The sequence below is a fragment of the Corvus brachyrhynchos genome, unplaced genomic scaffold (assembly GCF_000691975.1).
Source record: "Corvus brachyrhynchos isolate BGI_N302 unplaced genomic scaffold, ASM69197v1 scaffold71, whole genome shotgun sequence".
In the NCBI taxonomy this organism is placed as follows: Eukaryota; Metazoa; Chordata; class Aves; order Passeriformes; family Corvidae; genus Corvus; species Corvus brachyrhynchos.
This window is the reverse complement of record NW_008237609.1, coordinates 241,934-257,644: the sequence shown is the minus strand read 5'-3', so window position 1 is coordinate 257,644 and position 15,711 is coordinate 241,934. Positions and strand designations below refer to the sequence as shown.

The 15,711-nt window shown below is 40.0% G+C and overlaps 1 protein-coding gene across 4 annotated transcripts in view; it reads right to left on the bottom strand.

Annotated features, from left to right (window-relative positions):
• Positions 1 to 15,711, bottom strand: part of KLF12 (Kruppel like factor 12) — a 198,440-nt gene that overhangs the window by 130,409 nt on the left and 52,320 nt on the right. For 3 of the 4 annotated variants that reach the window (XM_017731608.1, XM_017731609.1, XM_008631637.2), the window contains one exon: positions 11,406 to 11,495. The exons of the other annotated variant lie outside the window; for it this stretch is intronic. In XM_017731608.1, the coding sequence (XP_017587097.1) occupies positions 11,406 to 11,495 (90 nt within the window). The remainder of the gene's footprint in view (positions 1 to 11,405; positions 11,496 to 15,711) is intronic. 4 annotated transcript variants of the gene reach the window in all.

The window sequence follows — 15,711 nt, the reverse complement described above, 5'->3', positions numbered from 1 at the left end:
GCTCCATATCCTTGGGCAATGGCAGGCATGAGCAGCGACCTGTGCCGGCAGGACAGGACAAACACCAGCATTGGTTGCTGCTGGCTTTTTCTGCCTCTGGTTCCTACGGTTTTCTGGTATGTTTAAGTGATGCAACCAAGCAGTAACAACATCTGTAAAAGGATGTCTCAAAGCAGATGCAGCCTGAATAACAGTTTATTAAATATTCATCCTCACAATGTGTAACAGGGTGGGGGTGGGGAGAGGAGGAGAGTGAGGAGATTGTGAAGGGAACTTAAAAACAATAAAAACCAAACCAAACCAACAAACAAACAAAAAAAAAACCTCAAGAAAACAGAAACTTTAAAGTAATTTATGTAAGGACTCGACTCTACAGGGAGAAATAACGAAAAAAGCCAATGATGCTAAAAAATATATACAGCTCTTTCAGTACTTCCCCAGCAGGATACAGAAAAAGAGTAAAATATACATTAAAAAGACTGTTTATAAAACAACCTCCAACAGAAAAGAAAAGCTAACAGAATATCAATGAACAAGAGAAAAGTAGAAGTAATCCCTTCTCATAACCAACAGCAAGGATTAAAATAATTTTGGTACTATCATAACATAATGGCATTTGTCTTATGCTGCTGAAGCATTTGTGATACTGTAAATTACTGAGTTATATTGGCTTATGCTTATTTTTCTTGGGATAGCCACCATATAATAAAAATATAGTAACAATGCACACTTACACAATACTTCTCACTTCAAGAGTTCTTAAAGAAATACAGTATAGCAATTACCAAACTGAGAACCAGGAAGAGCAAATATTTCACTTTACCCAAGGCAAAGGGAAAGGACAAGAGCCCAGTCACTTCCATCTGATTTCTACTTTGAACATACGAACGTGCCCTGGTGAGCAAAATACAGACTGCCATAATGACCTGACTACTCTAATGAGCATTAAAACACAAAAATTCCATTAAACTCACCTGAGAGTAGAACAAACAAACACAATGACTAACTTTTCTCCTAGCTAAGTAACTGTAACTTATAGATTTTGTGATTAACAATTATTTCACAGAGATGTTTCAATAGAAAACATCTTTAATCAAGAGCTCTGGACCACAAAGAAGTTACCATGCACCAGCAGGCCTGCACTACCCATGCACATATATGATCGTAGACTGTGAAGAAAGAATGGTACTAACAAACATCTAGTCCAGATGAATCTAGACTCTCAACTACAGGAGAGCAGAAGTTCTCAGGTAACTTAAGTGGGATCCCATGAGAGATACCTCTAAAAGGCTTAAACAGCACAGGAGAACTGGAAGGTATTTCAGGAGATCCAAGTACAACACTAGTACATGTAACCACTCAGAAAAGCAAGAAGCATCAGGAGACCAGTTTAGGAGACATGAAACACATGAAGGAGCTCCAGTACAAAAAGGCAGTATAGTAGGAGGAGCAAGAAGAGGATGGACACACAAATACCACACAGGAACACAAGGGTAGTGTTGGGAAAGCCAAAGCCCAGCTGGAGGACAGACTTGCAGGGAATATCAAAGGCAACAAGAATTTCTACCACTACATCAGCAGTACAAGGATGAACAAGGAAAATGTGGGTTCATGGCTGAAAGGGGATACAGCTCACCGATATCCTTGCAGCACCTTCTTCTACCATGTGTGACAGGTGCTAGAAACTGGCAAAAAGCTATCAAAGAAAGCGAAAAATGTCGTGGAAGGGCATCTACTATGTTAAAAACATAACCGAGCAAATCTGTAGCCCAGACAGGAGAGGGTGATGCTGCTGTTTTCCAAGGACAAACTGATATGACTGCTACAGAATTTCCAGTAACTCCCTCACTGCAATGACATAAACTCTACACACAGCATCACAGAGGAAGATCAAAGCCAAAGTCAGTGTCTCAGTATCAGTACCAATCTCTAGCATATATTACGAAAGTAGGAAACAAGCTACAAACATCAACAGAGCCCAAGGAGGCAGGATGCATGTGACATCTGCATGGCTGGTGTTCCCTCCAGGAACCAGGGGAACTGAGGCCTTTTGGAGGAGACAGCGCTGGGGGGGCTGATCTGACACGATCCTTTCCATGAACAAGCCTTGCTTGGGAAGATCACCTGTCCTCCCTCCACTGCATCCTCAGCAGCTCTCCTCCTCTTCCTTGTTCCCTGCCCACCCCGATGGGCTGGGTCTTACCGTCCTTATCTGCTTGGGCTCCATATCCTTGGGCAATGGCAGGCATGAGCAGCGACCTGTGCCGGCAGGACAGGACAAACACCAGCATTGGTTGCTGCTGGCTTTTTCTGCCTCTGGTTCCTATGGTTTTCTGGTATGTTTAAGTGATGCAACCAAGCAGTAACAACATCTGTAAAAGGATGTCTCAAAGCAGATGCAGCCTGAATAACAGTTTATTAAATATTCATCCTCACAATGTGTAACAGGGTGGGGGTGGGGAGAGGAGGAGAGTGAGGAGATTGTGAAGGGAACTTAAAAACAATAAAAACCAAACCAAACCAACAAACAAACAAAAAAAAAACCTCAAGAAAACAGAAACTTTAAAGTAATTTATGTAAGGACTCGACTCTACAGGGAGAAATAACGAAAAAAGCCAATGATGCTAAAAAATATATACAGCTCTTTCAGTACTTCCCCAGCAGGATACAGAAAAAGAGTAAAATATACATTAAAAAGACTGTTTATAAAACAACCTCCAACAGAAAAGAAAAGCTAACAGAATATCAATGAACAAGAGAAAAGTAGAAGTAATCCCTTCTCATAACCAACAGCAAGGATTAAAATAATTTTGGTACTATCATAACATAATGGCATTTGTCTTATGCTGCTGAAGCATTTGTGATACTGTAAATTACTGAGTTATATTGGCTTATGCTTATTTTTCTTGGGCTAGCCACCATATAATAAAAATATAGTAACAATGCACACTTACACAATACTTCTCACTTCAAGAGTTCTTAAAGAAATACAGTATAGCAATTACCAAACTGAGAACCAGGAAGAGCAAATATTTCACTTTACCCAAGTCAAAGGGAAAGGACAAGAGCCCAGTCACTTCCATCTGATTTCTACTTTGAACATACGAACGTGCCCTGGTGAGCAAAATACAGACTGCCATAATGACCTGACTACTCTAATGAGCATTAAAACACAAAAATTCCATTAAACTCACCTGAGAGTAGAACAAACAAACACAATGACTAACTTTTCTCCTAGCTAAGTAACTGTAACTTATAGATTTTGTGATTAACAATTATTTCACAGAGATGTTTCAATAGAAAACATCTTTAATCAAGAGCTCTGGACCACAAAGAAGTTACCATGCACCAGCAGGCCTGCACTACCCATGCACATATATGATCGTAGACTGAAGTAAACATGAGGTAATTCAAGGCAGCTTTCTTTCAAGAAAAGCACGATTACCTAACTCACCTTCCTCAGTTTCTTAATAGGAACAGAGGGGCTAGGTACACTTGTAACCTATTGAATTTCACTGCCATTGCAACCTGAACTAAACTTCAGATGCCCAAGCAGGTGAGTTACCAGACAAGAGTAACTGCTTTTCATATGCCAATAATAGTTCCACATATGAAGTCTAAAATGCTCATTGCTATATCTTAGAATTGCACTGCACTGTGACACGAAACAACACAGACCTATGGTGAGTTTTGAGGTAGAGGTGCAACAGGATTTTAGAATACAGTGCTGTGTACCAGCTGATATATGGCATGTTCTGAGCTTCCATGACTACAGCATTAATACCCTTCTGGCACGATGTGTAAGAGCAAAAATCATACCTCACTGGTTCCTCAGTTAGGATTACAAACTCAATCAAAATTACAGATAAACTGTCAATATTAGATTCTCCAAAGAGAATGAAATAGAGGGCACACAAGAGTCATTGGAACTGGGGTTATCAAGGGGAGTCAGATTAATTGTAGTTATTTGGATGGTTAAAATTTTTCTTGCAAATTTTTTTTTAACTATTTTCAGTGACTTCTTTTGTGAAGTAATAGAAAGGTTGACCTTTCACATTTTGAAGAAAGAATCAATTTTCAACCCAAAATGTAGACTTAGGATTCACAGTAACCGACACATATACAGCTTGTATATATCATGCTTGTCTTTCTTTATGCCCAGTTTCTCAGCTGAATAAATCTTCCAGGAGAGTCCCATCATAAGCCCGGGTAGCAGAGCAAGCTGAGAGGTCATACATCATCAAAAAGCAAACTGGCTTGAAGGTGAGCTCACAAAATAGTTGATGGGGGATAGACAGCAACCGAACTATAATCTCACAATGAACTTCAACACTATGCTCCAATCAAAGGGTCAACTTCTCTTCTCCCAAAGGCAACATTATTTTTCCAATCCATATGAGCACATAAAACTTATCAATTCATGTATTTAACATACATATTCTGTAACTGTGATTCTCCCATGGAACTCTAACAATATTAAGCTGTGTTAAGTTTCTGGGTAACATCCCACATTCTCTATGAAACTCACTCCAGTCTTGGCAGAAAAAGTATTATCCTTCTCCTCTACCAAATAGTTCTTCATAAAAATCTATATTTCTTGTAAGTGAAATCATCTTCTTGCTGCCCTTCTATTACTATAGACATTGGAAATCTCTTTTGGGCATGGCACTGTTGGCTAAACACACGCTGTTTGGATCAGAGTATTCCTCTGCCTCACTCCTTTACACTTGCTGCTGAATTCCTAATAAGCACAGTCACTAATATCTGAAGAAGGCCATTAAAAGACAGTCTAAACTTCTGATTAATTAAACCTAGATACCCTAGGACCACCCTTTATTGGTACAATGCCTCACACAATTAAGTTTTCACCCACAAGTGAAAATCCCCCTGTTTCTACCATACATACAACAAACAACACCAGACAGATTAAGGAGCACATTCCCTCCTGTGCTCTGTAACAGTCAATTTAGCTGCTGAGGAAAGGAAAGCAATGGCAGATAGTGGTCAGTAAATTAAGTCTCAGAGGATCTGGGATACTTCACTTAGTGTGAATTTCAGACAGCATCATACATCTTACAACCCCACCTGCATTTTTATTCTGCAGTCTTGGTTAACTTGGCAAAAAGACTGCCTGGTGAGGTGGTTAAGCTATCATTTCCTATTAGTCTTAAATCTACTACCTTTCCATTGCATTTTTGAGTCTGATCCCTAGAGGGAAAAAAACATAAAGAAACAAGTAAGGAAACCACACCTACATCCATGATAAAACCCAGTGGCTCTCTACACATGAGCTGACTTCAAAAGGACTAAGGAACATGAAACACTGAGAAGACTCAGTGTTTGGCAATGCAGCAGTGCAGAGACATGCCCAAAGCGGGCAGTTTGGGTCTGAGAAGCAGTAAAGATGTCTCAGGATGTAGTTTCAGATACAGGTCACCAGCTCTAAGCAAAAGCAGCACCCACAATCTTTTTCCCACCCTCCCCATCTCCCTATAATAGACGATATCCATGATTTCACATACAAGTATGACTTGCAGGATGCATACAGCCACTCCCTTTCTGCGTTTGGGTTAGGTTTTTCTTGGACCAGTGATCAGTTGACCCTACCCTCTCCAATGTCATTGAGTCACCAGCAATGGATTGAACAAGACTGCCAGGATGACAGCGAAGATGTAGGAGCTGGCTACCTTTTTTTTTCATGCAAGCTTCCAAGCAACATGAAACAGCACCTGCAGTATTCATTGGTTTGCAATGCTTGATTTGACTTAATTAATCCAACTGACATAACCCTTCTGGAATGTGTCTTGTACCCTTCTGGGCTGCAAGCACAACCTTCAGCAGTGCTCAGAAAATACAGCTCTATCTCCTTAGGTACAACTCACATGGCTTTGCATCATGCCCTGTGAGTTAGGTCCTTCCTGGTTCTGGAGTCAGATCTTGATTCTCTTTCTGAAGAATATCCTACATTTACGGCACTGTAAAGCAACCAATGAATTGTACCAGCAGTGATTCTAACACCTCAGTATCACTCCTGAAGTGATGCCTACTGCAAGATGAAGAAAACCAACAGATAGTAAAAGAAGGGCTTTCTTTGCAGAAGAGATTGATACATGTGCACTGTCCATACGCAACTTGTTTCCCCAAATCAGTCATGCTAAACATTAAGTAATTCAGAAAACAAATAAGTAATTGAAGGAAGCAGAATTCACAAACGACAACAGCAAATACCAGAAGTGCTCTTTCTTCTACTAATACAAAGAATGTACCCAAGCTGAATGAATCACCGCAAAACAGTTCCCCATACAGTCACAGAGCACGCTTTGTCACTGAGACTATTCTCAACTGAACGTGAATAGGTATTTTTGGAAATCTTTAAAAATAAAATATTTATGTCACTATTACCCAGGCTGAAGTAAAACATGTTTATGTATGTAACAACATAAGGATGGATGGCATTCTTCAGATATGAGACAACAAGATAATTTGGCTGGCTATGAAAGACACAGAACAATATTGGCTTGTTAAAGGCTTTTGTCATTTCAATAATTTCTTTTGATAATTCAGTCATGATAAGTGATTCAAATGGAGACAGATCAAGAAGAATTAGGAGGAGAATTCAGAGTAGGATATATAATCCTTCAGTGATGATTTGAGAGGACAAAATGCAGGCAAAGGAACAGATGAGACTGCAGATCTGGAAACAAAAAGACTGATGAAAATTAGTGGTTCATCATTCTCTGTATTTGAAGATTGATTGTGGGATGTAAGTCCCACATTTATATCTCCTTTTAACAAAAGCTTATGGCCCAACTCAGCAAATACTTGAGAAAGTGCAACTGAACACTAAGTCAGACACATTTACCAATTTTTAGAAACTGGGCCACATTCTGCAATGACTAGCAGGACTTTCAAACCTCACACTGAAGCCAGTCAACACTATCCATCCTAACTTCTTAATAGTAGCCACCAGCTAATAAATTCTCTACCCAGTGTCTATTACCAATATATTAATCCAGCTTCCATGCATTTTTGTAACGAGAAGTATTACTTCCAGAATAGTTTTTGGCACAGACAAGAATGAAGGGTGAGAGATCACCTTCTTCACATCCTCTTTTGAAGCTGATAACTGACAAGACAAAGGTTTTACTGCAGCCCAAAAGATCTAAAGCTGTAGGTCACTGGAGGATATTAAATGATAAGCAAATTCACATTTCTAAAGTAATTCTCCCAATTTATTAGCAATGCTAGCTCCTGTTCCACAGTAGGGGAGATAATAATGAAGGCTTGTTAAAGGGCAATGCGATATCTTTTATGTAATGTCTTTTTTTCATTTGTGATAAAGTCATTAAAGCAGCACTGTGTCTTCCTGAAGCCTCAAACAATAGACTGCATTAAATGTCCTGTGCAAAATTAAGGACAGTAGTTCACTGGAAAAATAAGCATGTGTTCTTGCTAATGCTGATGGCCTTCTAAAAATCATTAAACTACTCTAAATTGGCGACAATAAAACAATGCAGAACTGTTTTAACTTTTTCCAAAGCAAAGAGAAAATCCATTTCCCTTGTAAATACTTCTTTGTTCCAAATCTAACTAGCAACCCCTATCTCATAAGGCAAGTCTTCCTTATGGACTGCCTAAATCCTATTCTCCCACAATGATCTAACTTGAACTCAGTGTCTTTTAAATCTGCGTCGGTAAAGGTTTGTCTTCACGGCACCGATACAGGCTGCAGTTCCAGAGTCCTGCTCACCTCTTCTCCAGTCACAGGCTCCAAGGATCTAGTGCATGGGGCGTAGCTGAAATGTCAGCTCCAATTTCCTTTCAGAATCAGCTAGAGACCGGGCTGCTTTGCAGCTGGGAGTAGTTCACACAGTTTCATTCTCCCAGGGCTACCCTAAAATCTCAGCTGGACTACACTTTCTTTGCTTATTCCTTCTGCGGTATTGCATTTTAAACCCACCTTCACTTGCTCTAGATAAGCAACACTTGTGCAGTGTAAGGACTGAAATACTACTATTTAAGAAAACTTCTTAAAACTTTTCAGTGGTATCAGCAGCCCTGGTGTGGGCAGAGCACCCAAACACAGTGAAAGACACAGAGGAATCATGAAACAAAACAAAAGAAAACATTTAATACAAAACAAACTTTAACAAAAGTTAAAGATCTTAGAGCTCATGCACAAAGGGTAGAGAAGAACCTTACATTATACTTAATCTCTTTTGCAGAAAGACTGAAGTCTCCAATAAGAAAACAAGAAACAACAAGGGCATATTGTCCAGCTGATTGATTGCCTAGCTTGGTATCCAAATACAGCAGGAAATGCTAGTGTCTGCTCTGTCCTGGTTCTCATCTACATCATGGGTGACTTCTACTACCACCATACATAGTCAAGAGACAACCTGGTGAAGACCAAGTTGCCCAGAGCAGTACAGGGAAGATGAATTTCTTATGAATGAAATGCATATGGCCAGATGGTGCCTATTTCACCACAGCTGTATGTCACAAAAAAGTAAGTGAAAAAGTAACATAAGGTTAAAGGCTGGTGTTGTTTATATAAAAACTTCTTTTCTCCAATTGTACTTTCATTTTGGTGCTGTAGGTATAAAAGGAAAGGTAATGTTCCTTTTTTCTGAGTTTTTTTACTTTCATGTTGTCAAGTTATTGCAATGATCATTGTTCACTTTAGAAAAAAAGCTAAGCTAGGTACTTTCTACTTCTTTAGTCAATAGATCAAGGGGAGGACCAGCTGGGTGTGCAACACAGTCCTGCATTCATGAATGGCCAAACAACACCCAAATTCCCCCAGCAAGGTCCTGTCTGTGAAGCCCACCTTGGAGGCCATGAATCACAAGGAAGAGTTAACCAAGGCACAACTACAGAGAAAACACCTTTTCTGGATGACATATTCATGTGTCCTGCAGAAAAGCATCCAATATTCCTACAAGAAACAGGCATATATCCTTAAAAAATTCTTTAAAATCAAGAAGATGTTTATTTGAAATATGGACTCATACTTACAGCAGAGACAACTCAAAGCAGTCCTGTAACCCTTCTAAGACAATAGCACCCTAAAGCCTCATGGGCAAAACATGGTAACTCACTGTTCACTGGTATGATAGAGGAGTGCTCACCATCCTGGTTGAGGGCCACTGGTGCTCCAGACCCTGTTGGTTTCCCTCCTCCACAACTGATACCACCTTCATGATTCTCCAATCACAGATGAAACACTTCTTTCATAACCCTTAAGCCATGTCTCACTTTTGCCCTTGCAGCAAACCTAGAGCCAACAGCTGACACCGAGCTGGAACAGCAAAAACCCAAATGTTTTCCTCTGGGTTTTGGAAAGGTTTGTCTGGTGTTCAGCTCTGAAGTGATGAAGCTTTGGCCATTACACTCAGAAGACTCAAAATGCCATCTTAGTTCCCAAATTTTCAAAGTAGAAGTCACATCTTGCTGTACACACGTATGCTGTGATGGAGGCGTAACTCTAGGGACTTTGGGTGCTGTAACAACACAGGCAGAAACCACAATTTCAAATTCTTACAACTTGGATCACACTTCAGTTCCCACTTCTTGCCTCCCAGTTATGATATTCATCTTCCCAAACAGCTCCACGTGCTGATTTTGGTAATCACATCCTTCAAACACTTGTCTCTGTTATGTATACCAATATCTACATATTCAAAGCAGTCTCCGAAGTACATGCCAAACATCTGTTTCAACCAGCTCTCTTTAGAGTTTAAGCTGTTTGCTGGAAAATTGCCATCCTAATGGCCAGCTCCCCTGTTAGTGAACTGGAGAATTCATTTTGTATTTATTGATTGTTCCCTAATGAAGAATCATAAAGGTGCCAGAGACTCTTGACCAGACACTACTTAATTAGTACCAAAGTGCATAAAATTCCAAATCAAACGAGCTCTTTGTCCAATGGCTCAGTCACTGGGGAAAAAATGACATCATTTTCTGCTTATACAGAAGTCCATAAAATTTTATTAAAAAACTCTAAGGAAATTAAAAAATTATATAGATCATTCATTTCCTTTCAGTTCCTAAGACACCAAATAGGTCTTCCAGAATCAACTCACGCTTTGCTAAAGGAAGTACTCTTCATAAAGGACCCAGCAATATGTATCATGCACAGAATTTATTTCAAACTGAACAAAGGCAAATGCCAATGGAACCTTTGTCTTCTGAACACTGTAGAGAAACATTTCTGTTACGTACAAAGGCATAATGCAAAGCATCCAGAAGGTATTAGAAATGGATCTGTCTTTTCATCATCATGGCTCATACAATAGTTCAATTTTTACATTCCCACCAACTACATTCATGGAGTAATTGTAATGGAGTAATTTCTGAGGGTATTTGGTGTCAGGAAGGCAGAGGTGAGCAAGAACTTGATTAAATGCCAACCTTTTTCTCCCTCTCAAAGCCTCAAAAACGCCCTGAGTAACTGGTATTTCCTTGCAAGTGTTTCAAGTTAAGTCATCCTGAAAGTTAATTCCCTCTCTTCCATAGCACTTAAATTCTCAATTAAATAACTGAGAAAATAGCAGAAAGGGAAAAAGCCAAGATACAGAATTAGGCAAAAGCCCTTCCCTACAAGGCAATAGCATTGCTGCTTCTATTAGGCTGCTTGTTGAAGGCATATGTCTTCAGATTAGTAAAGTGGGTTAGGTTCTTTGGAATAACATGATGTATACAAGGAAACAAAGTTTCATGATAAAAAATCCATTAAATACAGATACTCTTGCTGTAATCTACAATCACTTTACCACATATGCAAGAAAATACCCTCCCCCATTTTCCTAAAAACTGTCACTCCAGTGCCAAGTTCTGCAAAAAAATTCAAAATCCAATACATGCTCTGTCCAGTATTCAGCAGTTGACATGGCATCAGCTTTAACCATCTGAGGCTTCTAGTCTTCTTAATCTTAATGATAAACAAGTGCATTTCACCAGAGAGAGAGCAGGTTTCCACAAACTGAAACTGGAATAGGACAAGCATATAAAGGATGAAACAACCACAGTACAGCAAATATCCCCAGAAGGCAGAATAGGAAACATACATACATACATACATGGACTTCCCAGACATATGAATTTGGCTTCCTTTACTGCAATCTATTCCTTTTTCTTTTATTAAACTGCACCTTTTTTTAATAGGTGTAAAATTTCACCAAGAGCATCTCAGCTATCCCAGATGATTTCAGTAAGTCATCTGCAGGTTTTGTTCTGTGCTCCCAGCAGATCAGACTAGATGCTCACCAGTACAACTCCCAAGAAAATATGCTCCAGAAGAGTGGAAATAAAGAAAAACATAGAAAAGAAAATGGGAGGGACAGCTAACCACAGAGAATCTGGGGAAGGGTTACCGGAGTGAGGTCACACAAACCTCTGCTTACCCCTTGCTCGGATTCCAGCAGCTCTGTTTTGACTCTGACTGCCGGCATCCCATCAAGCATTAACATTCTGTTCTCAAAGGCGCTGATATCCTAAGGCAAAAAAGGACAAGGTTAATCAAAAAATTATGAAAAGAACACTTGCTTCAATTCATTGGTTTAAGTTTCTGTGATACTATAGAAGTATGTTTCTTTCAGTGGAAATTAACGAGGAGGATATAATAGTAATTTCAAGGAGTAGCTGCCAAGTTACTACTTCTGTTAAAACAGTAAATCATACTTTCAGTTATCCTTAAAAGAGAACTAAGCCTTTGTAAGCAACAAGGGAAAATCATCTCCAATTACTATTTCATAACTTTAAATTAATCACACAGGTACACGTATATGAATTCCTTGCTTTAGAACTGAAGAGGAAAGCAGTGGTGTCAAACAGTTTGAAGGTTTTGGCAGTATACTTAGGCATAGTTGATTTCAGTCAAAACATTTGTACTTCTGGTAGAGAAAGCACAGGCTTGTATGGAGAGACGTTACAGTGAAGGCCTATACCCACACACATTATAAATCAACACACATCTACGATTCCACAAATTTCTTATCATTGTCTTATAAAGTTATCAGCATTTGTCAATGAAAATCTCCACACACCTCTGAGACAAAGACATAAAAAAGCAAGTTAAAAACATACACTGTCCATGTAGTTATGTGTAATATATGCCAAGAGCTTCAAGATTTGCTGTGAAAATCCTCATCCTGCTGTTACTGGAGCAGTTTATGAAGACATACAAAATAACCTCTTGTGCCTTCAGTTCAAACAGTACCTCAACCTGAACCAATTTTTTCTCCAGCCAAAGCTCAAGGCTGGTGTTTCAAAGCAAGTGTCTTCAGCTGCCCTTTAGTTTGGACAACATGGAGAGAATAAAAACCATTTTATCCTTCAAGCTAGAATGGGACCTTACAAATCCAGACACTTTGGTCAGTGGTACAGAAATGCAGAGACATCACGGCTGTTTTTCAAACAACGTAACTGAAGCACACATCACTTACAAATGACTCATTCACAGTAAGTTATTAATCTGCAGATGTGTCTGGAAGGCCAAGCTCTAGACTGGAAACTCACCTCTGCTCTGGTACCTCGTAGTCCTCAGTAACTGCACCAGAATGGAAAAAAACATTTTCCATGTGTTTCACAGGCAGCAGATCCGTTCAGCACTGCGTAGCACCGTTATTCATAAGGAATGCATTCACAGCCTTCTTACCATGGTTGCTTCAGCAGAATTTTAAGGAAAATGGTCTATCCTAATGGAGCTTCCAAAACACGCTTTAAAAACTTAAATTATTTTAAATGTTTTCTTTTTTTCCAATCAATACACCTCATCCCAGGACCTCTACTTTCCAGGATATAAATACTGCAGAAACTGTTTATTTTTGTATATTCCATTACTGTAATTTAAATAACATGTTGAAAAGAAGGGAAACTGATATGCCCATGCTCCAACATGGTGCCACAAGCAGAGAAAATGACCTGCTTAAAATCTCTGTCACCCTCACTTTGAACCCTGTGTATTTTAGCACTCAGAGCTGTGGTTACTTACTACAGGACAGGCAGAAACTTGATGGTGAAACAGATAAGAAAGTGCAATCTCTATTTCTTTGCTTTAAAAGTAGATTTAGATAATTCATAAAAGCTCTAAATGCTTAGAGTTATAAAATTTCAGATCAAACAAGTAATTTTCAGCAGGACACCTCTGCATTCAAACATATGAGAATGAAAACGAGTCAAGCTATTGAGATGTCCCAGTCCATGCTATGTTACTGCTGTGCATTTACCGTACTTTTTAAGCTTGACACAACAGGAAGAGGAAGAAAAACAAGTCCTTCCTATGTTTGCTGAGCAAATTATTTTGTGCACCTTGATCTTTATTCAGTGTGAGGCATGAGGTGGAAAAAAAGCAGGAAGGGTCTCTGATGCCACAAATAAGCTGGATGAAATTGTGCCTAGCTTTACATCTTTCTTCCCAGCAAGGGCAGCACACTGTTTACTTATTAGCAGCAGATCTCAGGTGTCACTGAGCCCCATCAGTTTGGATGTGGTTTGAGGTGGATAAAGAGCAGGAGCCAGTGTGGCACTCCTGGCTCCCCCAGTTCCTATTCTGCAAGTTGAGAGGTCCCTCTGCTTTCTTGATTTATAGGCAGCACAGTTGAATTTTACAGCGAGATCAGGAATACACCATCATCAAACATCCCTTAGGCTGTTTAGCTCACAGACAAAGAAGGATGAGCTGATACTGCATCGTGTCCCTGAGGAAGTTTTACCCGCCTGAGCAAAGGGACGAGGCTGGCTTACTCAGGAGGCACAGGCAGAAGGAGGGGGGAAGACAAAGCACCACGGAGGAAAGGCAGGTTTAATGAACTGTTAGAATCTGATTAGAGGCTAATGTCCCTTTTAGTGCTTTGTACCAATTTACAGCTGATATACTTGAACCATTTTTCCCCACTGGCGGTGATAAACTCATTAGTTTTAAAAATGCAAGCTAACCAGAGCCTTTGAAGTTTAAAACTGATAAATCATGAAAACCTGACTAGTTCATGTACCATTTAACACATTTACATTTAACTAAATTTTCGCAGTGTTTGTTTCCCCTTTTGTTCTCTAAAAATCTTATTTCTTAAAAGCAGCCTTTCGAGTGCTGGTCTGAAGAGCAAATACTCTGGCTGCGAACAGCTCCGGCTTTTGGGTAATTTATAATTCACAGGAGCAATAATCACAGGAGTAAATTATTTCCAAACTATTTGATCTCTTCTGCATTTATAACTTGAAGTACATTGTGTGACACATCTGGGGGGCCACTGCTGAGTAGACCCAGTCTGTGTACCATCACAGGGATGACACGTTCAGCCCAAAGTCACCCAGAGAGCTGATCCTTCCAAATGGCACTCTACTGCTATAACCAGTGCTTGCACTACAGTATGTTCAAAGCCATGCAGCAAACATGCAGGTATAATTGTTGAGGTTTGCATACAGTGAGCTGTCACCTAAGGCAAAGGGGCTTGAGTTACTCCCACTGGGGCTGGAGATACAACTGAGTTCTTCCAGGAGCTTCCAAGGTCAGACAAGCAGATGGAGCACCCCCCACCAGGGAGGCCAGGCTGCTCCAGTGCCCACATTAACTGATGACACTCATGAGACTCACCGGCAGACATTGGTGACGCGATGTATTGAGTCAATGCGTTATTCAGGCCACTCAATTCTCTTCATCAACTGTGGTAGCTAACTTCCAGCCCCCAAAATTGCTCAGGTGAAGGATACCTTAATTCGTGCAACAGCCCTTCCTTCTCTAGTCTCCCACCTCAGTCCTCCTGGTGGACTCCTTTCCCACATATGCAGTAATAGCAGATGTATACATAGCAGATGTAGGTCCTAAACTGGGCATACAATCAAGCCAAACACTGCGTGACCTTACCAAAACATCTGTTCTCTTGGATGAGTAACTCATCCTCAAAGAGATAATGCTCTCTTTCCCAGTGCCAGCCACTGGAACCTGCCACTAATCACGTTAGGCCATTTATTCCCTTGAAATATTAATTAAAAACACAAATCATACCCAGGTCCGTATGGGCAACTGCTATTAGAGCAGTTGTTACACAAGACAGATAAGCTTTCAAGCTTACAATCTCTTCTGAGAAGCTGTGGCAATCAGTTTAATAACCAGACTCTCCCCGCTCCTAAAAGGCCTCTATTTTCAGCACAGCACCTCTACAACCATCACTGGCATTTTCTTAATGACGATGACTTTCCGTTGCAACTTTTAATCAAATTATCTTTGGCTACTTTAGAGGAAGAAAAAATCCCCAAAATCTCATTACCTCATGCTGATACAAACCCCCTCAGCACCCTGTAGTGTTTATTTAATTATGAATTACACTATTATGACATTTGCCATCCACAAGAAGTGCTAAGGTTTTGTAGCCAAGTTTTTCATTTGGGCAAGCCATACATTTTGAGAATCACACTAGAAACTTTTAACAATCACAGAGGATCTGATACCACAACTGATCTCCTGTTCCAAGACACTACCTAAGACACCCCTAAACCCCCTTTATGATTTCTTCTAAGCGTAAGATGACAGAAACCAGATATCCCCACCCCACATCACAGTTGTCTCTCCTACTGTCCAAAATTTTCACACCTAGCTGCTCAGCACTAAAGCATGATAGGCCCTACTCCAGGCAACTCCAGGAAGAACATAGTGAGCTCAGGCTTCAGAGCACCCAGAACTCAGACCTCACATTTCCTGCATCAATTGACAAA